The 21,659-nt window shown below is 40.4% G+C and overlaps 2 protein-coding genes across 3 annotated transcripts in view; both read right to left on the bottom strand.

Annotated features, from left to right (window-relative positions):
• LOC137881136 (L-fucose kinase) overlaps positions 1-16,185 on the bottom strand; it is a 23,445-nt gene extending 7,260 nt beyond the window's left edge. Inside the window, exons 1-11 of one of the 2 annotated variants that reach the window (XM_068722914.1) lie at positions 15,793-16,185; positions 12,607-12,758; positions 12,271-12,321; positions 11,994-12,195; positions 11,339-11,436; positions 11,143-11,223; positions 7,906-8,025; positions 7,303-7,492; positions 6,912-7,018; positions 6,725-6,826; positions 388-561 (exon numbers count right to left, since the gene is read on the bottom strand). In XM_068722914.1, coding sequence (XP_068579015.1) covers positions 388-561; positions 6,725-6,826; positions 6,912-7,018; positions 7,303-7,492; positions 7,906-8,025; positions 11,143-11,223; positions 11,339-11,436; positions 11,994-12,195; positions 12,271-12,321; positions 12,607-12,758; positions 15,793-15,877 — 1,362 coding nt within the window. In that variant the 5' untranslated portion in view covers positions 15,878-16,185. The remainder of the gene's footprint in view (positions 1-387; positions 562-6,724; positions 6,827-6,911; positions 7,019-7,302; positions 7,493-7,905; positions 8,026-11,142; positions 11,224-11,338; positions 11,437-11,993; positions 12,196-12,270; positions 12,322-12,606; positions 12,759-15,792) is intronic. The other variant, XM_068722915.1, reaches the window with a different exon arrangement.
• Positions 16,186-17,094: 909 nt separating this feature from the next.
• On the bottom strand, positions 17,095-21,635 carry pclaf (PCNA clamp associated factor). The gene is made up of 4 exons (XM_068723124.1): positions 21,503-21,635; positions 20,634-20,723; positions 17,618-17,792; positions 17,095-17,228 (listed from the first exon to the last, which is right to left on the bottom strand). The coding sequence occupies exons 1-4, from the start codon at positions 21,546-21,548 to the stop codon at positions 17,189-17,191; spliced, it is 351 nt and encodes a 116-aa protein (XP_068579225.1). The 5' UTR covers positions 21,549-21,635; the 3' UTR covers positions 17,095-17,188.
• Positions 21,636-21,659: the final 24 nt, after the last annotated feature.

The raw sequence follows: 21,659 nt of genomic DNA, 5'->3' as shown, positions 1-21,659 counted from the left end.
TAATAATCATAATGAGAGAAAACCATAGATCAGCATCCACTAATAAAGTCTTTATTATCTAAAGATAAACGATATCTTCCTCATTATCAGTTTTATAGTTCACTTTGTAAAAAGAAAAAAAATGATTTTATTCAAATGAAGAGTAAACAATCCTTTACATGTAACTTCATCAAAGTTAAATGAATACATGATGAAGTCAAACATGAGTGAAATGTGACAGAAGCTTCATGAACAAACAACTCAAGGACCTCTTACTCTCTTCTTCCAGTGCTTTTGACAGCAGCTCATTCTTCCTCAGCGGATGAAGACCATGAGGTGTGTCTGAAAGCTCCAGAGAGATGTGTTCAGGGACCCTTTGAGTGAAACCCTTTTGGGTTTTTTTCGTACCTCCAGGTCGTCCTGCGCTCCCGTCACCGTGTAGACGCTCAGCTTCAGCCGGCCCACCTCTATCCGGTGTCCCTGGATGATGATGTCATTGGCCAGCTCCAGCCGCCCGACACACTGTGATGTCATCGGCTGGAGACCCGACAGTAAACAACCCGACGGGACCTCCAGAGGACCCTGGTGGACAGGTCACAACGGTCACAGGTCTGTAAACCAGGTGTGTCTGTCTCTCTATAAACCAGGTCTACCTGTCTCTCTATAAACCAGGTGTGTCTGTCTCTCTATAAACCAGGTGTGTCTGTCTCTCTATGAACCAGGTGTGTCTGTCTCTCTATAAACCAGGTGTGTCTGTCTCTCTATGAACCATGTGTGTCTGTCTCTCTGTAAACCAGGTGTGTCTGTCTCTTTATGAACCAGGTGTGTCTGTCTCTCTGTAAACCAGGTCTATCTGTCTCTCTATAAACCAGGTGTGTCTGTCTCTCTATAAACCAGGTGTGTCTGTCTCTCTGTAAACCAGGTGTGTCTGTCTCTCTATGAACCAGGTGTGTCTGTCTCTCTATAAACCAGGTGTGTCTGTCTCTCTATGAACCATGTGTGTCTGTCTCTCTATGAACCAGGTGTGTCTGTCTCTCTGTAAACCATGTGTGTCTGTCTCTCTATGAACCATGTGTGTCTGTCTCTCTATGAACCAGGTGTGTCTGTCTCTCTATAAACCAGGTGTGTCTGTCTCTTTATGAACCATGTGTGTCTGTCTCTCTATAAACCAGGTGTGTCTGTCTCTCTATGAACCAGGTCTATCTGTCTCTCTATAAACCAGGTGTGTCTGTGTCTCTATAAACCAGGTGTGTCTGTCTCTCTGTAAACCATGTGTGTCTGTCTCTCTATGAACCAGGTGTGTCTGTCTCTCTATGAACCATGTGTGTCTGTCTCTCTATAAACCAGGTCAACCTGTCTCTCTATAAACCAGGTCTACCTGTCTCTCTATAAACCAGGTGTGTCTGTCTCTCTATAAACCAGGTGTATCTGTCTCTCTGTAAACCATGTGTGTCTGTCTCTCTGTAAACCAGGTGTGTCTGTCTCTCTGTAAACCAGGTGTATCTGTCTCTCTGTAAACCAGGTGTGTCTGTCTCTCTGTAAACCAGGTGTGTCTGTCTCTCTGTAAACCAGGTGTGTCTGTATCTCTGTAAACCATGTGTGTCTGTCTCTCTGTAAACCAGGTGTGTCTGTATCTCTATTAACCAAGTGTGTCTGTCTCTCTGTAAACCAGGTGTGTCTGTCTCTCTATGAACCATGTGTGTCTGTCTCTCTATGAACCAGGTGTGTCTGTCTCTCTATAAACCAGGTGTGTCTGTCTCTTTATGAACCATGTGTGTCTGTCTCTCTATAAACCAGGTGTGTCTGTCTCTCTATGAACCAGGTCTATCTGTCTCTCTATAAACCAGGTGTGTCTGTCTCTCTATAAACCAGGTGTGTCTGTCTCTCTGTAAACCATGTGTGTCTGTCTCTCTATGAACCAGGTGTGTCTGTCTCTCTATGAACCATGTGTGTCTGTCTCTCTATAAACCAGGTCAACCTGTCTCTCTATAAACCAGGTCTACCTGTCTCTCTATAAACCAGGTGTGTCTGTCTCTCTATAAACCAGGTGTATCTGTCTCTCTGTAAACCATGTGTGTCTGTCTCTCTGTAAACCAGGTGTGTCTGTCTCTCTGTAAACCAGGTGTATCTGTCTCTCTGTAAACCAGGTGTGTCTGTCTCTCTGTAAACCATGTGTGTCTGTCTCTCTGTAAACCAGGTGTGTCTGTCTCTCTGTAAACCAGGTGTGTCTGTCTCTCTGTAAACCAGGTGTGTCTGTATCTCTGTAAACCATGTGTGTCTGTCTCTCTGTAAACCAGGTGTGTCTGTATCTCTATTAACCAAGTGTGTCTGTCTCTCTGTAAACCAGGTGTGTCTGTCTCTCTGTAAACCAGGTGTGTCTGTCTCTCTGTAAACCAGGTGTGTCTGTCTCTCTATAAACCAGGTGTGTCTGTCTCTCTATAAACCAGGTGTGTCTGTCTCTCTGTAAACCAGGTGTGTCTGTCTCTCTATAAACCAGGTGTGTCTGTATCTCTATAAACCAGGTGTGTTTGTCTCTCTGTAAACCAGGTGTGTCTGTATCTCTATTAACCAGGTGTGTTTGTCTCTCTGTAAACCAGGTGTGTCTGTCTCTCTATAAACCAGGTGTGTCTGTCTCTCTATTAACCAGGTGTGTCTGTCTCTCTATAAACCAGGTGTGTCTGTATCTCTATAAACCAGGTGTGTTTGTCTCTCTGTAAACCAGGTGTGTCTGTATCTCTATTAACCAGGTGTGTCTGTCTCTCTGTAAACCAGGTGTGTCTGTCTCTCTGTAAACCAGGTGTGTCTGTATCTCTGTAAACCAGGTGTGTCTGTCTCTCTATAAACCAGGTGTGTCTGTCTCTCTATAAACCAGGTGTATCTGTCTCTCTGTAAACCAGGTGTATCTGTCTCTCTGTAAACCATGTGTGTCTGTCTCTCTATAAACCAGGTGTGTCTGTCTCTCTATAAACCAGGTGTATATGTCTCTCTGTAAACCAGGTGTGTCTGTCTCTCTGTAAACCATGTGTGTCTGTCTCTCTATAAACCAGGTGTATCTGTCTCTCTGTAAACCATGTGTGTCTGTCTCTCTGTAAACCAGGTGTGTCTGTATCTCTATAAACCAGGTGTGTTTGTCTCTCTGTAAACCAGGTGTGTCTGTATCTCTATTAACCAGGTGTGTTTGTCTCTCTGTAAACCAGGTGTGTCTGTCTCTCTGTAAACCAGGTGTGTCTGTCTCTCTATTAACCAGGTGTGTCTGTCTCTCTATAAACCAGGTGTGTCTGTATCTCTATAAACCAGGTGTGTTTGTCTCTCTGTAAACCAGGTGTGTCTGTATCTCTATTAACCAGGTGTGTCTGTCTCTCTGTAAACCAGGTGTGTCTGTCTCTCTATAAACCAGGTGTATCTGTCTCTCTGTAAACCATGTGTGTCTGTCTCTCTGTAAACCAGGTGTGTCTGTCTCTCTATGAACCATGTGTGTCTGTCTCTCTGTAAACCAGGTGTGTCTGTCTCTTTATGAACCAGGTGTGTCTGTCTCTCTGTAAACCAGGTCTATCTGTCTCTCTATAAACCAGGTGTGTCTGTCTCTCTATAAACCAGGTGTGTCTGTCTCTCTGTAAACCAGGTGTGTCTGTCTCTCTATGAACCAGGTGTGTCTGTCTCTCTATAAACCAGGTGTGTCTGTCTCTCTATGAACCATGTGTGTCTGTCTCTCTATGAACCAGGTGTGTCTGTCTCTCTGTAAACCAGGTGTGTCTGTCTCTCTATGAACCATGTGTGTCTGTCTCTCTGTAAACCATGTGTGTCTGTCTCTCTATGAACCATGTGTGTCTGTCTCTCTATGAACCAGGTGTGTCTGTCTCTCTATAAACCAGGTGTGTCTGTCTCTTTATGAACCATGTGTGTCTGTCTCTCTATAAACCAGGTGTGTCTGTCTCTCTATGAACCAGGTCTATCTGTCTCTCTATAAACCAGGTGTGTCTGTCTCTCTATAAACCAGGTGTGTCTGTCTCTCTGTAAACCATGTGTGTCTGTCTCTCTATGAACCAGGTGTGTCTGTCTCTCTATGAACCATGTGTGTCTGTCTCTCTATAAACCAGGTCAACCTGTCTCTCTATAAACCAGGTCTACCTGTCTCTCTATAAACCAGGTGTGTCTGTCTCTCTATAAACCAGGTGTATCTGTCTCTCTGTAAACCATGTGTGTCTGTCTCTCTGTAAACCAGGTGTGTCTGTCTCTCTGTAAACCAGGTGTATCTGTCTCTCTGTAAACCAGGTGTGTCTGTCTCTCTGTAAACCAGGTGTGTCTGTCTCTCTGTAAACCAGGTGTGTCTGTATCTCTGTAAACCATGTGTGTCTGTCTCTCTGTAAACCAGGTGTGTCTGTATCTCTATTAACCAAGTGTGTCTGTCTCTCTGTAAACCAGGTGTGTCTGTCTCTCTATGAACCATGTGTGTCTGTCTCTCTATGAACCAGGTGTGTCTGTCTCTCTATAAACCAGGTGTGTCTGTCTCTTTATGAACCATGTGTGTCTGTCTCTCTATAAACCAGGTGTGTCTGTCTCTCTATGAACCAGGTCTATCTGTCTCTCTATAAACCAGGTGTGTCTGTCTCTCTATAAACCAGGTGTGTCTGTCTCTCTGTAAACCATGTGTGTCTGTCTCTCTATGAACCAGGTGTGTCTGTCTCTCTATGAACCATGTGTGTCTGTCTCTCTATAAACCAGGTCAACCTGTCTCTCTATAAACCAGGTCTACCTGTCTCTCTATAAACCAGGTGTGTCTGTCTCTCTATAAACCAGGTGTATCTGTCTCTCTGTAAACCATGTGTGTCTGTCTCTCTGTAAACCAGGTGTGTCTGTCTCTCTGTAAACCAGGTGTATCTGTCTCTCTGTAAACCAGGTGTGTCTGTCTCTCTGTAAACCATGTGTGTCTGTCTCTCTGTAAACCAGGTGTGTCTGTCTCTCTGTAAACCAGGTGTGTCTGTCTCTCTGTAAACCAGGTGTGTCTGTATCTCTGTAAACCATGTGTGTCTGTCTCTCTGTAAACCAGGTGTGTCTGTATCTCTATTAACCAAGTGTGTCTGTCTCTCTGTAAACCAGGTGTGTCTGTCTCTCTGTAAACCAGGTGTGTCTGTCTCTCTGTAAACCAGGTGTGTCTGTCTCTCTATAAACCAGGTGTGTCTGTCTCTCTATAAACCAGGTGTGTCTGTCTCTCTGTAAACCAGGTGTGTCTGTCTCTCTATAAACCAGGTGTGTCTGTATCTCTATAAACCAGGTGTGTTTGTCTCTCTGTAAACCAGGTGTGTCTGTATCTCTATTAACCAGGTGTGTTTGTCTCTCTGTAAACCAGGTGTGTCTGTCTCTCTATAAACCAGGTGTGTCTGTCTCTCTATTAACCAGGTGTGTCTGTCTCTCTATAAACCAGGTGTGTCTGTATCTCTATAAACCAGGTGTGTTTGTCTCTCTGTAAACCAGGTGTGTCTGTATCTCTATTAACCAGGTGTGTCTGTCTCTCTGTAAACCAGGTGTGTCTGTCTCTCTGTAAACCAGGTGTGTCTGTATCTCTGTAAACCAGGTGTGTCTGTCTCTCTATAAACCAGGTGTGTCTGTCTCTCTATAAACCAGGTGTATCTGTCTCTCTGTAAACCATGTGTGTCTGTCTCTCTATAAACCAGGTGTGTCTGTCTCTCTGTAAACCAGGTGTGTCTGTCTCTCTGTAAACCAGGTGTGTCTGTATCTCTGTAAACCAGGTGTGTCTGTCTCTCTATAAACCAGGTGTGTCTGTCTCTCTGTAAACCAGGTGTATCTGTCTCTCTGTAAACCATGTGTGTCTGTCTCTCTATAAACCAGGTGTGTCTGTCTCTCTATAAACCAGGTGTATATGTCTCTCTGTAAACCAGGTGTGTCTGTCTCTCTGTAAACCATGTGTGTCTGTCTCTCTATAAACCAGGTGTATCTGTCTCTCTGTAAACCATGTGTGTCTGTCTCTCTGTAAACCAGGTGTGTCTGTATCTCTATAAACCAGGTGTGTTTGTCTCTCTGTAAACCAGGTGTGTCTGTATCTCTATTAACCAGGTGTGTTTGTCTCTCTGTAAACCAGGTGTGTCTGTCTCTCTGTAAACCAGGTGTGTCTGTCTCTCTATTAACCAGGTGTGTCTGTCTCTCTATAAACCAGGTGTGTCTGTATCTCTATAAACCAGGTGTGTTTGTCTCTCTGTAAACCAGGTGTGTCTGTATCTCTATTAACCAGGTGTGTCTGTCTCTCTGTAAACCAGGTGTGTCTGTCTCTCTGTAAACCAGGTGTGTCTGTCTCTCTATAAACCAGGTGTGTCTGTCTCTCTATAAACCAGGTGTATCTGTCTCTCTGTAAACCAGGTGTATCTGTCTCTCTGTAAACCATGTGTGTCTGTCTCTCTATAAACCAGGTGTGTCTGTCTCCCTATAAACCAGGTGTATATGTCTCTCTGTAAACCAGGTGTATCTGTCTCTCTGTAAACCATGTGTGTCTGTCTCTCTATAAACCAGGTGTATCTGTCTCTCTGTAAACCATGTGTGTCTGTCTCTCTATAAACCAGGTGTGTCTGTCTCTCTATAAACCAGGTGTGTCTGTCTCTCTATAAACCAGGTGTGTCTGTCTCTCTGTAAACCATGTGTGTCTGTCTCTCTGTAAACCATGTGTGTCTGTCTCTCTATGGTCACAGGATGGAACCCTAACAGACTGAGCAGCGGTGGTGAAAGTCCTCCTGACCTGCAGGTGGCAGTGTTGCACCACGGCGCCCGTCCTCACGGTAACGTCTCCCTCCAGGACGCTGTTGATGACTCGACCTCCGTCGTCCACCGAGCTCTCGCTCTGAAAGAAACGGGGAAACAGAGGTGAGAACCGAGGACGCGACGGGAGGCCGTCTCTAAAATGACGAGGAAACAGGAAGTGTCACCTGGATGTGAGACAGGGTGTTTGTGTTCGTCCAATCACAGCACAGTCGCTCTACATGGCGCTTCCCAGACAGAGTCAGGTAGTCATAGCGACCGCCGGGGACGTACGCTGTGAGGACGAGACGAGAAGAGTTTAACACTAATGACGTAGAAGACCGTCCAATCATTTCATCTGTCCCCGATGAAGACAGTGGACAGCCGACCGTCTACCTACCAACAGTGTTAAATCAAAGACAGACAGACAGGTATAGAGACAGACAGGTGTAGAGACAGACAGGTACAGAGACAGACAGGTGTAGAGACAGACAGGTACAGAGACAGACAGGTGTAGAGACAGACAGGTATAGAGACAGACAGGTATAGAGACAGACAGGTGTAGAGACACAGACAGACCCAGACTGATGGTCTCTCCTCTCAGGACCCTCCACAGCTCCGTCCGGCTCCTCCTCACCATTGCCCCCTCTGGTCCTACAGGTGAACTGCAGCCGGCTCTGTCCTCAGTCACAAACTGGTCCTGGGTCAGATCTGAGCAGAGACACTTCAACAGGTCCAGAAACAGAGACACCTGATGAAGACCAGAGATCTGTTGTTGTTATATATTATATTATGTTACATATTATATTATATTAGGTTATATTATACTATGTTATACATTATATTATACATTATATTATATTATATATTATGTTATACATTATATTATATATTATATTATGTTATATATTATATTATGTTATCGATACAATTAAGTGCATTTTTACCTATTTTAAATGTTTTCTTTTATGTCTAAATGTCCATGTTTGTTTCTTATTTGTTGTAATTCAGCATAATTCATTAAAACACATCTTCACAAAAACAAACAACATATGAATTTACATTATAGGTGACATGTTTCTTCATCATGAGACAGAGAGACAGACAGACAGACAGAGAGACACACAGACAGACAGACACAGACAGAGACAGACAGAGACAGACAGACAGACAGACAGGTACCTGGAGAGGCGGAGCTCCAGAGTCCAGGCCCAGGTAGGTGCAGCCGTCCAGAGGAGGAGTGACGTGAGTCTGAAGTAACTTCTCTGATATGGACCTGCTGAAGAAGACCGGACCTGAGACCTGAAGACAGGGAGTACTTTAGATTACTATAGAGTACTTTAGATACTTTATATTACTTTATAATACTTTAGATTACATTAGATTACTATAGAATACGTTAGATTACTGTAGACTACATTAGATTATTGTAGATTACATTAGATTACTATAGAATACTTTAGATACTTTATATTACTTTATAATACTTTAGACTAGTTTAGATTACTGTAGATTACTGTAGATTACTATAGACTACATTACATTACTTTAGATTACTATAGACTACATTAGATTACTGTAGACTACATTAGATTACATTAGATTACTGTAGACTACAATAAATTACTGTAGATTACTGTAGACTACATTAGACTACATTAGATTACATTAGATTACTGTAGACTACATTAGATTACATTAGATTACTATAGACTACATTAGATTACTGTAGACTACATTAGACTACATTAGACTACATTAGATTACTGTAGACTACATTAGATTACTATAGACTACATTAGATTACTGTAGATTACTGTAGACTATATTAGATTACTATAGACTACATTAGATTATATTAGATTACTATAGACTACATTAGATTACTGTAGACTACATTAGATTACATTAGATTACTATAGACTACATTAGATTACTGTAGACTACATTAGATTACTGTAGATTACTGTAGACTACATTAGACTACATTAGACTACATTAGATTACTGTAGATTACTGTAGACTACATTAGACTACATTAGATTACTATAGACTACATTAGATTACTGTAGATTACTGTAGACTACATTAGACTACATTAGATTACTGTAGACTACATTAGATTACATTAGATTACATTACTGTAGACTACATTAGATTACATTAGATTACTATAGACTACATTAGATTACTGTAGATTACTGTAGACTACATTAGATTACTATAGACTACATTAGATTATATTAGATTACTATAGACTACATTAGATTACTGTAGACTACATTAGATTACATTAGATTACTATAGACTACATTAGATTACTGTAGACTACATTAGGTTACTGTAGATTACTGTAGACTACATTAGACTACATTAGATTACTATAGACTACATTAGATTACTGTAGATTACTGTAGACTACATTAGATTACTATAGACTACATTAGATTACTGTAGATTACTGTAGACTACATTAGACTACATTAGATTACTATAGACTACATTAGATTACTGTCGATTACTGTAGACTACATTAGACTACATTAGATTACTATAGACTACATTAGATTACTGTCGATTACAGTAGACTACATTAGATTACTGTAGACTACATTAAATTACTGTAGATTACTGTAGACTACATTAGACTACATTAGATTACTGTAGACTACATTAGATTACATTATATTACTGTAGACTACATTAGACTACATGAGATTACATTAGATTACTATAGACTACATTAGATAACTGTAGATTACTGTAGACTACATTAGATTATATTAGATTACTATAGACTACATTAGATTACTGTAGACTACATTAGATTATATTAGATTACTATAGACTAAATCAGATTACTGTAGACTACATTAGATTACTGTAGATTACTGTAGACTACATTAGACTACATTAGATTACTATAGACTACATTAGATTACTGTAGGTTACTGTAGACTACATTAGATTACATTAGATTACTATAGACTACATTAGATTACTGTAGACTACATTAGACTACATTAGATTACTATAGACTACATTAGATTACTGTAGATTACTGTAGACTACATTAGACTACATTAGATTATTGTAGACTACATTAGATTACTATACACTACATTAGATTACTGTAGACTACATTAGACTACATTAAATTACTGTAGATTACTGTAGACTACATTAGACTACATTATATTATTGTAGACTACATTAGACTACATGAGATTACATTAGATTACTATAGACTACATTAGATTACTGTAGATTACTGTAGACTACATTAGATTATATTAGATTACTATAGACTACATTAGATTACTGTAGGCTACATTAGATTACTGTAGATTACTGTAGACTACATTAGATTATATTAGATTACTATAGACTACATTAGATTACTGTAGGCTACATTAGATTATATTAGATTACTATAGACTACATTAGATTACTGTAGACTACATTAGATTACTGTAGATTACTGTAGACTACATTAGACTACATTAGATTACTATAGACTACATTAGATTACTGTAGGTTACTGTAGACTACATTAGATTACATTAGATTACTATAGACTACATTAGATTACTGTAGACTACATTAGACTACATTAGATTACTATAGACTACATTAGATTACTGTAGATTACTGTAGACTACATTAGACTACATTAGATTATTGTAGACTACATTAGATTACTATACACTACATTAGATTACAGTAGACTACATTAGATTACATTAGATTACTGTAGACTACATTAGATTACATTAGATTACTGTAGACTACATTAGATTACTATAGACTACATTAGATTACTGTAGATTACTGTAGACTACATTAGATTACATTAAATTACTATAGACTACATTAGATTACTGTAGACTACATTCGACTACATTAAATTACTATAGACTACATTAGATTACTGTAGATTACTGTAGACTACATTAGAGTACTGTAGACTACATTAGATTACTGTAGACTACATTAGATTACTATAGACTACATTAGATTACTGTAGATTACTGTAGACTACATTAGAGTACTGTAGACTACATTAGATTACTATAGACTAAATTAGATTACTGTAGACTACATTAGAGTACATTAGATTACTATAGACTACATTAGATTACTGTAGATTACTGTAGACTACAATAGATTACATTAGATTACTATAGACTACATTAGATTACTGTAGACTACATTAGATTACTGTAGATTACATTAGATTACTATAGACTACATTAGATTACTGTAGACTACATTAGATTACATTAGATTACTATAGACTACATTAGATTACTGTAGACTACATTTGAGTACTTTAGATTACTGTGATTTGGTTAAAAGTCTTTCTGTCTTCACAGGAAGGACGCAGAGGATGCGTTTGATTTACTACCCAGGACGCACCAGAGGAACTTTCCCATCATGCATCACTGCCTGTAGGATCTGCTCCCGTGTCCCCCTGTAGACGATGTCTCTGACCCGACCCTGTGACACGAAACAAACGCACCTTCAGTCTGGATTCATGTCGTCAGAGTGAAAGAAGTACAAAAACAACAAATACATGAACATAAATATACTTTAATAATAATTATAATAATACCTGTTGGTCCGACAGGTAGACGCCGTGATTGGCTGCGTAGGAGGCGTCGCCCGGCAACGCCAGAACCCGAACTCCAGAGAACCCGTCCCAAGACAGACCTACACACAGAGAGTACTACTAGTACTACTACAGTACACATAGTACCCAGGACAGACCTACACACAGTTAGGAGTACAACTGTAGTACTAGTATTACTATTATACATATTATATATATATATATTATATTTATTATATATGTTTATATTTATACTCTTATTGTTATATACAGTATATATATATATGTTTATATTTATATACAGTATATATATATATATATATGTTTATATTTATATACAGTATATATATGTTTATATACAGTATATATATATATATATGTTTATATACAGTATATATATATATATATATGTTTATATACAGTATATATATGTTTATATACAATATATATATATGTTTATATATATGTTTATATTTATATACAGTATATATATGTTTATATACTGTATATAAACATATATATATATATATGTTTATATAGAGTATATAAATATTTATATACAGTATATATATATATATATATATATATGTTTATATTTATATACAGCATATATATATATATATTCTTCGATGTGAAGTCTGGAGAGATGTTCACTCACTGAAGTCTGGAGGGATGCTGAGGATCATGTCGGTGCTGCAGACCCAGACACCAGGAGGAGAACCGGAGCAGATCTGGGTCCCGAGGCGGTCCAGCAGGAGGTCCAGACAGCAGACCGGAGCCTGGACTCGCCGGTCCGGTCTCTCTGGAACCGGCAGCCAGCAAAAGGCTCGGCTGCAGGAGCTCCAGGGGAAGTCTCGACCCTGAAGGAGAAAGAGAGCAAACACTGAAACATCTGCCTGAAGAACATCTGGAGAACCTGAACCTGCTGGACTCACCGAGTGGAGGATGAGGATGTGAGCTTCATCCAGGACGTCAGCCGTCACCACCTGAAGAAGAGAGAGAGTGATGACCTCACCGTGTGATGACCTCACCGTCTGATGACCTCACTGTGTGTGATGACCTCACTGTGTGATGACCTCACTGTGTGTGATGACCTCACCGTGTGTGATGACCTCACCGTGTGATGACCTCACTGTGTGTGATGACCTCACTGTGTGATGACCTCACCGTGTGTGATGACCTCACCGTGTGTGATGACCTCACTGTGTGTGATGACCTCACTGTGTGATGACCTCACCGTGTGTGATGACCTCACCGTGTGATGACCTCACCGTGTGTCCTGCTCGGCTGCTCAGGTGTTCAGCAGCGACCAGCAGAGCGTTCAGCGTCGCCCCCCCGCTGCCCAGCGGCTCCTGGCGGTCCTGAACAGTCAAAACCAACGAACCCGGAGACACAGAACCACGCTGCTGACACAACTCCAGCTCTGAGATGCACACAAACACACACGCACACACTATGTTTAGAGAGTAAATAAAGGTTCTGTAGATGAAGAACCAATATGTTAAGAGAGTAAATAAAGGTTCTGAAGATGAAGAACCAATATGTTTAGAGAATAAATACAGGTTCTGTAGATAAAGAACCAATATGTTTAGAGAGTAAATAATGGTTCTGTAGATGAACAACCAATATGTTTAGAGAGTAAATAAAGGTTCTGTAGATAAAGAACCAATATGTTTAGAGAGTAAATAACGGTTCTGTAGATAAAGAACCAATATGTTAAGAGAGTAAATAAAGGTTCTGTAGATGAAGAACCAATATGTTTAGAGAGTAAATAAAGGTTATGTAGATGAAGAACCAATATGTTTAGAGAGTAAATAAAGGTTCTGTAGATGAAGAACCAATATGTTTAGAGTAAATAACGGTTCTGTAGATGAAGAACCAATATGTTTAGAGAGTAAATAAAGGTTCTGTAGATGAAGAACCAATATGTTTAAAGAGTAAATAAAGGTTCTGTAGATATAGAACCAATATGTTTAGAGAGTAAATAACGGTTCTGTAGATGAAGAACCAATATGTTTAGAGAGTATAATAAAGGATCTATAGATGAAGAACCAATATGTTTAGAGAGTATAATAACGGTTCTGTAGATGAAGAACCAATGTTTAGAGTAAATAAAGGTTCTGTAGATGAAGAACCAATATGTTTAGAGAGTAAATAAAGGTTCTGTAGATGAAGAACCAATATGTTTAAAGAGTAAATAAAGGTTCTGTAGATGAAGAACCAATATGTTTAAAGAGTAAATAAAGGTTCTGTAGATGAAGAACCAATATGTTTAGAGAGTATAATAAAGGTTCTGTAGATGAAGAACCAATATGTTTAGAGAATAAATAAAGGTTCTGTAGATGAAGAACCAATATGTTTAGAGAGTAAATAAAGGTTCTGAAGATGAAGAACCAATATGTTTAGAAAGTAAATAAAGGTTCTGAAGATGAAGAACCAATATGTTTAGAAAGTAAATAAAGGTTCTGTAGATGAAGAACCAATATGTTTAGAGAGTAAATAACGGTTCTGTAGATGAAGAACCAATATGTTAAGAGAGTAAATAAAGGTTCTGTAGATGAAGAACCAATATGTTTAAAGAGTAAATAAAGGTTCTGTAGATATAGAACCAATATGTTTAGAGAGTAAATAAAGGTTCTGTAGATGAAGAACCAATATGTTTAAAGAGTAAATAAAGGTTCTGTAGATATAGAACCAATATGTTTAGAGAGTAAATAACGGTTCTGTAGATGAAGAACCAATATGTTTAGAGAGTATAATAAAGGATCTATAGATGAAGAACCAATATGTTTAGAGAGTATAATAAAGGTTCTGTAGATGAAGAACCAATGTTTAGAGTAAATAAAGGTTCTGTAGATGAAGAACCAATATGTTTAGAGAGTAAATAAAGGTTCTGTAGATGAAGAACCAATATGTTTAGAGAGTAAATAAAGGTTCTGTAGATGAAGAACCAATATGTTTAGAGTAAATAAAGGTTCTGTAGATGAAGAACCAATATGTTTAGAGTAAATAAAGGTTCTGTAGATGAAGAACCAATATGTTTAGAGTAAATAAAGGTTCTGTAGATGAAGAACCAATATGTTTAGAGAGTAAAAGTAATAAACCCTCTGATCCAGATAGTTTATTATTATTATTGAAGCACAAATTGCGCAACCAATCGCGGATTGCGCGCTACCATATAAATATCCGGGTTCGATAAGTCACTTCCTGTTTACATTCCACTGGACAGAAACTGAAGAACAGCGACCGAACGTTCTAAGCCGTAACTAGACCGTAGTTCTCGAAGCAACTGAACGTTCTAAGCTGTAACCAAACCATTGTCTCTTGAACAGCAGTCAGCGGTGAGTAATAGCAAGACTGACTTTAATTTAATTCATTTTCCAGCGGGCCTAGCATTTAGCTAGCTCCCGCTAGCTTAGCGGTTAGCGCTTAGCGCAGCTGGGTTGATACATTATTTGTGTAGAGTTTTTATTTTAGCCCTGTAAATAATGCAAAATGAAAAATTTGTATTTATCCTTTAAAAGTTCATGTTCATTTACACTTGTGACCTTTTTAGGTCAGGTTTTTTGGTGACTCGGGGTTCCGGATCAATCCGGATCACCTGCGAAGGTTGAGATGGCGAGCTACAGGACGGAGCATTCCCTGGACCGCAATTCCCCTTCCTGTCCACAATATGTGTGGTAGGATCGAACAGAACTGAGCGTTCTGAACATATTGAGGAATGAACTGAACTAAGAGTTATGAACTGTACTGAGGAATGCACTTTTTGAGTTATGAACTTTTTGATAAATGAACTGAATTAAGTTATGAACTTTTTGATAAATTAACTGAATTGAGTTATGAACTTTTTGATAAATGAACTAACTGAAACTTATGAACTGTACTTAATATTTTGCATGTAATGGAATCTGTTTGTTAAAAAAGAAAAGAATTATAATATAACTTGTGCTTAAACTTACCTGTGACTCTCGGTGGTTCCTTTGCAAAAATTGGGCTCCGTAGATGAGCCTAGAATCTTTTACCTTTACAACTGGTCCTTAAAATTCCTTTTAATTTAATTAAAAGACCGCACAGGTTACAAAAGGTTCTGTAGATGAAGAACCAATATGTTTAGAGAGTATAATAAAGGTTCTGTAGATGAAGAACCAATATGTTTAGAGAGTATAATAAAGGTTCTGTAGATGAAGAACCAATATGTTTAGAGAGTAAATAAAGGTTCTGTAGATGAAGAACCAATATGTTTAGAGAGTAAATAAAGGTTCTGTAGATGAAGAACCAATATATTTAGAGTAAATAAAGGTTCTGTAGATGAACCAATATGTTGAGAGAGTACATAAAGGTTCTCTAGATGAAGAACCTCTGAGTCGCGGTCTGAACCACAGCGACGCCCTCAGGCCGCTCTGTGTAACTGCAGGGGACGGACACTCAAAGATCGTCTGAGGAGCAGGAGGACTCACCTCTCTGGAAGGAGTAGACGCTGTCTTTGTGTTGGCAGGTGAGGACGACCACCGTCCACCTGAAGCCGCCACCGTCGTCCGACATCTTTTTCGATTTGCGGTTGATTGAAACGTACTTTTTAAACCAGTTCACGGATCATAACAGACCCGGCAGCTACACGCGGAAGCTGTTTGACGGTTACCGACAAGACGGATCACTTCTGGCAGCAGACAAACACGGGCACAGTAGGGGCGGGGTTAGAGAGTCAGGCGGGCGGGAACTACCGGGAAGTAAATGTGCCAATAACTGATCCTCCTCGACCGGCTCGACCGGCTGTCGTCGGTATTTCAAACGAAGATGAACAGTTCTCACGCGCTGTTGTTTTACGACTGTTTGCTCTTGGTTCGCCTAGTTTAGCTTAGAACCACACGAGCTTCCGTAGGCTACAAATGTTTGATTTCAACCTTCGGACCTCTCGACGGGGCGGGGAGCTCACGGATCAAGAGCGGTTGACGATGTTAAGCTAGTTAGCTGCTTTACAAAGAGTTGAATATACGTTAAATATACCAGAGGTTTAAAGCGCAGCTTCGGTGAAAGTTATAGATTAATACATCTATTAAATATATACATATAAATCTATCAGACAGTTACTGATCTCACAGGTTCACAAACACGAGGTACGATCCATTCATGTACCGAGACATCTCGAGGGGGCGGAGCTTGTGTCAAAACAGTATTATTACTCTTTTAGGAAGCATTATTATAATATACGAGTTGATTATATTTTGTTTTAATAATCTGAATCTATAAAAAGTAACTAGCGTTTTTAAATAAATTAAGTAAAATATTTCCTAGAGTAGAAATATGAAGTAGCAGAAAATAGAAATACTCAAAGTACCTCATAAGAGCAGTACTTGTAAGTGTGTATACTGTGAACTCATTGAATATATTTATTTTCATATAACGATCGTCTTCACGTCGTTTGTACTCAATAATAAACGTGTTTCTAACATATTTACCGTTTTTATTCATTTGTTTAAAACTCAGTTTCTGGTTTTTATCTCTAAATATTTATTTTTAATATCACAGTACCAACCTGACAATCAAAGTACTTTGAATATTAAATACTTTGTTTACAACAGTTTGTTGATCAAACGTTTTATTTTTAGATTTAAGTGAATTACAAACTGATTTAATGAAACTGAATTCATGTTTCTTCTTCTTGAGTTCATCTTTATTCCTCCTGAAGATGATTTTAATAACTGATTATTCTGCAGATATTGATCTTTAAACTCTGAACAGTTGAAGCTCCGCAGATTAAAAACTATTTAAAAAACGTTTAATGAAACTATACAAAGTGAATTCAGCAGAACTTCTATATATACACAGATGTACATTAAAACACATTCTTCATCCTCATTCATCCTCCTCTTCATCAGCCGGCAGCGGTCTGGACCTGAACAATAGAAACAATAAAAACATGAAATAGAAACATTAAATTCATCTCTAAGTAGAAATCACATTCTAATCGTTTAGTAGCAGAGAAACATGAAACAAGATAAAAATCACAAGTATTATCAAATTGTACATTTTACTTAAAATATGACAAAATATTTGTACTCAAAAGCTGTAAATGTCCAGAGAGACATTCATGATCTTTAAACTACTTTAACAATTAAGTCTTTAAACAAAGCGGCTGTTTTACTGTCAACATGAAGCTTTAATTAACGATATTTCATAATATGCAGCAGATCGTCTCCAGAGACATTAAGCAGACTTCAGTTTCTACGAGACGTCTGAAGCAGAAGTTCTTCTATGAAGGACTCTCTGAGTCAGCTAACTTACTTCCTGGTGGTCATCCCGCTTCCTCCGGCCTCTTCCTCGTCCTCTTCCTCCTGAGGCCTCTGGTTCTCCTTCTCTGGTTTCATGGGAGGACCGCCGAAGAAGTCCCCGATGCCTTTCTGCCAGGTGGGCGTAGGACGAGCACAGACCGGGTTCCCGCCGGCATATTTACCTTTAGCTGTGAAGTAAACAACAACATCATCATCATCATCATCATCATGCGTTCTCTCTCTCTCTCTCTCTCTCTCTCTCTCTCTCTAGTCTGACATCGTCTCTCTCCCTCTCTAGTCCGTCGTCTCTCTAGTTTGTCGTCGTCTCTCTCTAGTCTGTCGTCATCTCTCTTTAGTCTGTTGTCGTCTCTCTAGTCCGTCGTCTCTCTAGTTTGTTGTCGTCTCTCTCTAGTCTGTTGTCGTCTCTCTAGTCTGTTGTCTCTCTAGTTTGTCGTTGTCTCTCTAGTTTGTTGTCGTCTCTCTCTAGTCTGTTGTCTCTCTAGTTTGTTGTCGTCTCTCTAGTCTGTCGTTGTCTCCCTCTCTAGTCCGTCGTCTCTCTAGTTTGTCATCTCTCTCTAGTCTGTTGTCTCTCTAGTTTGTTGTCGTCGTCGTCTCTCTAGTCTGTCGTCGTCGTCTCTCTAGTTTGTTGTCGTCTCTCTAGTTTGTTGTCGTCGTCTCTCTAGTCCGTCGTCTCTCTAGTTTGTTGTCGTCTCTCTCTAGTCTGTTGTCTCTCTAGTTTGTTGTCATCTCTCTCTAGTCTGTTGTCTCTCTAGTTTGTTGTTGTCTCTCTCTAGTTTGTTGTCGTCTCTCTCTCTAGTCTGTCGTCTCCCTCTTTAGTCTGTCGTCGTGTCTCTCTAGTCTGTCGTCTCCCTCTTTAGTCTGTCGTCGTGTCTCTCTAGTCTGTCGTCGTCTCTCTCTAGTCCGACGTCTCCCTCTTTAGTCTGTCGTTGTCTCTCTCTAGTATGACGTCTCTCTCTAGTCTGTCGTCTCCCTCTCTAGTCTGTCGTTGTCTCTCTCCAGTCTGTCATTGTCTCTCTCTAGTCTGTCATTGTCTCTCTCTAGTCTGTCGTCTCCCTCTTTAGTCTGTCGTCGTCTCTCTAGTCCGTCGTCTCTCTAGTTTGTTGTCGTCGTCTCTCTCTAATCTGTCGTCTCTCTAGTCTGTTGTCTCTCTAGTCCGACGTCTCCCTCTTTAGTCTGTCGTCGTCTCTCTCTAGTATGACGTCTCTCTCTAGTCTGTCGTCTCCCTCTCTAGTCTGTCGTCGCCCTCTCTAGTCTGTCGTTGTCTCTCTCCAGTCTGTCATTGTCTCTCTCTAGTCTGTCGTCTCCCTCTTTAGTCTGTCGTCGTCTCTCTAGTCCGTCGTCTCTCTAGTTTGTTGTCGTCGTCTCTCTCTAATCTGTCGTCTCTCTAGTCTGTCATCGTCTCTCTAGTCTGTCATCGTCTCTCTAGTCTGTCGTCTCTCTCTAGTCCGACGTCTCCCTCTTTAGTCTGTCGTCGTCTCTCTCTAGTCTGTCGTCTCCCTCTCTAGTCTGTCGTTGTCTCTCTCCAGTCTGTCATTGTCTCTCTCTAGTCTGTCATTGTCTCTCTCTAGTCTGTCGTCTCCCTCTTTAGTCTGTCGTCGTCTCTCTCTAGTCTGTCGTCTCCCTCTCTAGTCTGTCGTTGTCTCTCTCCAGTCTGTCATTGTCTCTCTCTAGTCTGTCATTGTCTCTCTCTAGTCTGTCGTCTCCCTCTTTAGTCTGTCGTCGTCTCTCTAGTCCGTCGTCTCTCTAGTTTGTTGTCGTCGTCTCTCTCTAATCTGTCGTCTCTCTAGTCTGTTGTCTCTCTAGTCCGACGTCTCCCTCTTTAGTCTGTCGTCGTCTCTCTCTAGTATGACGTCTCTCTCTAGTCTGTCGTCTCCCTCTCTAGTCTGTCGTCTCCCTCTCTAGTCTGTCGTTGTCTCTCTCCAGTCTGTCATTGTCTCTCTCTAGTCTGTCGTCTCCCTCTTTAGTCTGTCGTCGTCTCTCTAGTCCGTCGTCTCTCTAGTTTGTTGTCGTCGTCTCTCTCTAATCTGTCGTCTCTCTAGTCTGTTGTCTCTCTAGTCTGTCATCGTCTCTCTAGTCTGTCATCGTCTCTCTAGTCTGTCGTCTCTCTCTAGTCCGACGTCTCCCTCTTTAGTCTGTCGTCGTCTCTCTCTAGTCTGTCGTCTCCCTCTTTAGTCTGTCGTCGTGTCTCTCTAGTCTGTCGTCGTCTCTCTCTAGTCCGACGTCTCCCTCTTTAGTCCGTCGTCGTCTCTCTCTAGTATGACGTCTCTCTCTAGTCTGTCGTCTCCCTCTCTAGTCTGTCGTTGTCTCTCTCCAGTCTGTCATTGTCTCTCTCCAGTCTGTCGTCTCCCTCTTTAGTCTGTCGTCGTCTCTCTCTAATCTGTCGTCTCTCTAGTCTGTCATCGTCTCTCTAGTCCGTCGTCTCTCTCTAGTCCGACGTCTCCCTCTTTAGTCTGTCGTCGTCTCTCTCTAGTATGACGTCTCTCTCTAGTCTGTCGTCTCCCTCTCTAGTCTGTCGTTGTCTCTCTCCAGTCTGTCATTGTCTCTCTCCAGTCTGTCATTGTCTCTCTCTAGTCTGTCGTCTCCCTCTTTAGTCTGTCGTCGTCTCTCTAGTCCGTCGTCTCTCTAGTTTGTTGTCGTCGTCTCTCTCTAATCTGTTGTCTCTCTAGTCTGTCATCGTCTCTCTAGTCTGTTGTTGTCTCTCTAGTATGACGTCTCTCTAGTCTGTCGTTGTCTCTCTAGTATGACGTCTCTCTCTAGTCTGTCATTGTCTCTCTCTAGTCTGTTGTCTCTCTATAGTCTGTTGTCTCTCTCCAGTCTGTCGTTGTCTCTCTCTAGTCTGTCGTCTTCGTCTCTCTAGTCTGTCGTCGTCGTCTCTCTCTCTCTCTCTCTCTAGTCTGTCGTCTCTCTCTCTCTAGTCTGTCATCTCTCTCTCTCTCTCTCTCTCTCTCTCTCTAGTCTGTCGTCTCTCTAGTTGTCTCTCTTATTGTCTCAGAGCTGCAGAGACTCACCAGGATTGCCTGATTGGCTGCTGGAGGAGGAAGAGGAGGAGTTAGCTGAACTGGAGCCCAGAGACTTCCGGGGTGCAGCAGCTGCAACAGCTGGGAATACAAATCAAAACAAAGAATAAAAGTGGATCTGGAACATATTAAATGAACAGACACGTCATTAAACTACTGACTGAACCAGTGAGATGAGCTTCAGTCTGCATGATCTCAATAAACTGATATTTACACCAGAACAAAGTCTAGAACTTCACTTTCTATTCATTCTGGCGCTAAACTGCGGCTGAATTATACGCCAAATTAACCGGAAGACCCCGTCGGTTAAAACAAACACGTGCATGACATCGTCTCACGCAAGCGCCTTCGACGACGAGCGAGAAAGCGTTAAATGACGTCATTCTTTAAAGGGGTTTGGAGCGACGTCCGCACAAAGACGCACTGCGGCGCTCAAAACTGGCGCCAGTTTGCGGAGACAGAGAGAGAGACGGTAAAGAAAGGGAAGATGTCTTCTCCTCTCACGGATCACATCACACTTTAATGAGATCACGAGACTTCAAATAGTTTAAAATAATGGTTTTGGTTGTTTCGCAGGAAACAAGATCGCATCTTAACAGGCTGTTTGGAAGAAGAGTCCCGGATTTAACAGAGTCATATTAATCTACTAACGCATGCTCATGTTTATGTTATTAAAATAAAGACATTTATGTTAAAGAATAATCCCAAATGGTAACAACTACGTCACTGTTTCCGCTTTGTTCGGCTCATATATGAGCGCGCTCCCCGCCCGCCAGACTCCATGATAAAACACACACTCACACAAAACCACCGTTTTAGCGCAAAATTCATAATAAACATATTAATTTATTTTGCGTTACCTTTTCTGTATGACGCAGGGACGCTGTCGGCTTTCGTCCTCACCATGTTGGAAGCGGCCTGTTGAGTCCAGCGACGTTTCAACACCAGCGTCTCTCCAGAGTGACTGAAGGCTCGTCCCGCCTCGGTTTAAAATAAAGAGCAGCGGATGTGGGCGGG

This window comes from Cebidichthys violaceus, unplaced genomic scaffold, assembly GCF_023349555.1.
Source record: "Cebidichthys violaceus isolate CVI_PGR_0920_01 unplaced genomic scaffold, fCebVio1.0.p SCAF_3, whole genome shotgun sequence".
Taxonomy (NCBI): Eukaryota; Metazoa; Chordata; class Actinopteri; order Perciformes; family Stichaeidae; genus Cebidichthys; species Cebidichthys violaceus.
Note: the sequence above shows the minus strand (reverse complement) of the source record. Positions and strands in the feature narration are given on the sequence as shown.

What these genes read in the sequence shown, in the direction of transcription:
- pclaf (XM_068723124.1), bottom strand. Translation starts at nt 21,548, where the DNA reads ATGGTGAGGACGAAAGCCGACAGCGTCCCTGCGTCATACAGAAAAG. An exon ending in CCCTGCGTCATACAGAAAAG is followed by an intron (nt 20,724 to 21,502) that starts GTAACGCAAAAT and finishes TTGTATTCCCAG; the next exon opens with CTGTTGCAGCTGCTGCACCC. An exon ending in AGCGGGATGACCACCAGGAA is followed by an intron (nt 17,229 to 17,617) that starts GTAAGTTAGCTG and finishes TCTATTGTTCAG; the next exon opens with GTCCAGACCGCTGCCGGCTG.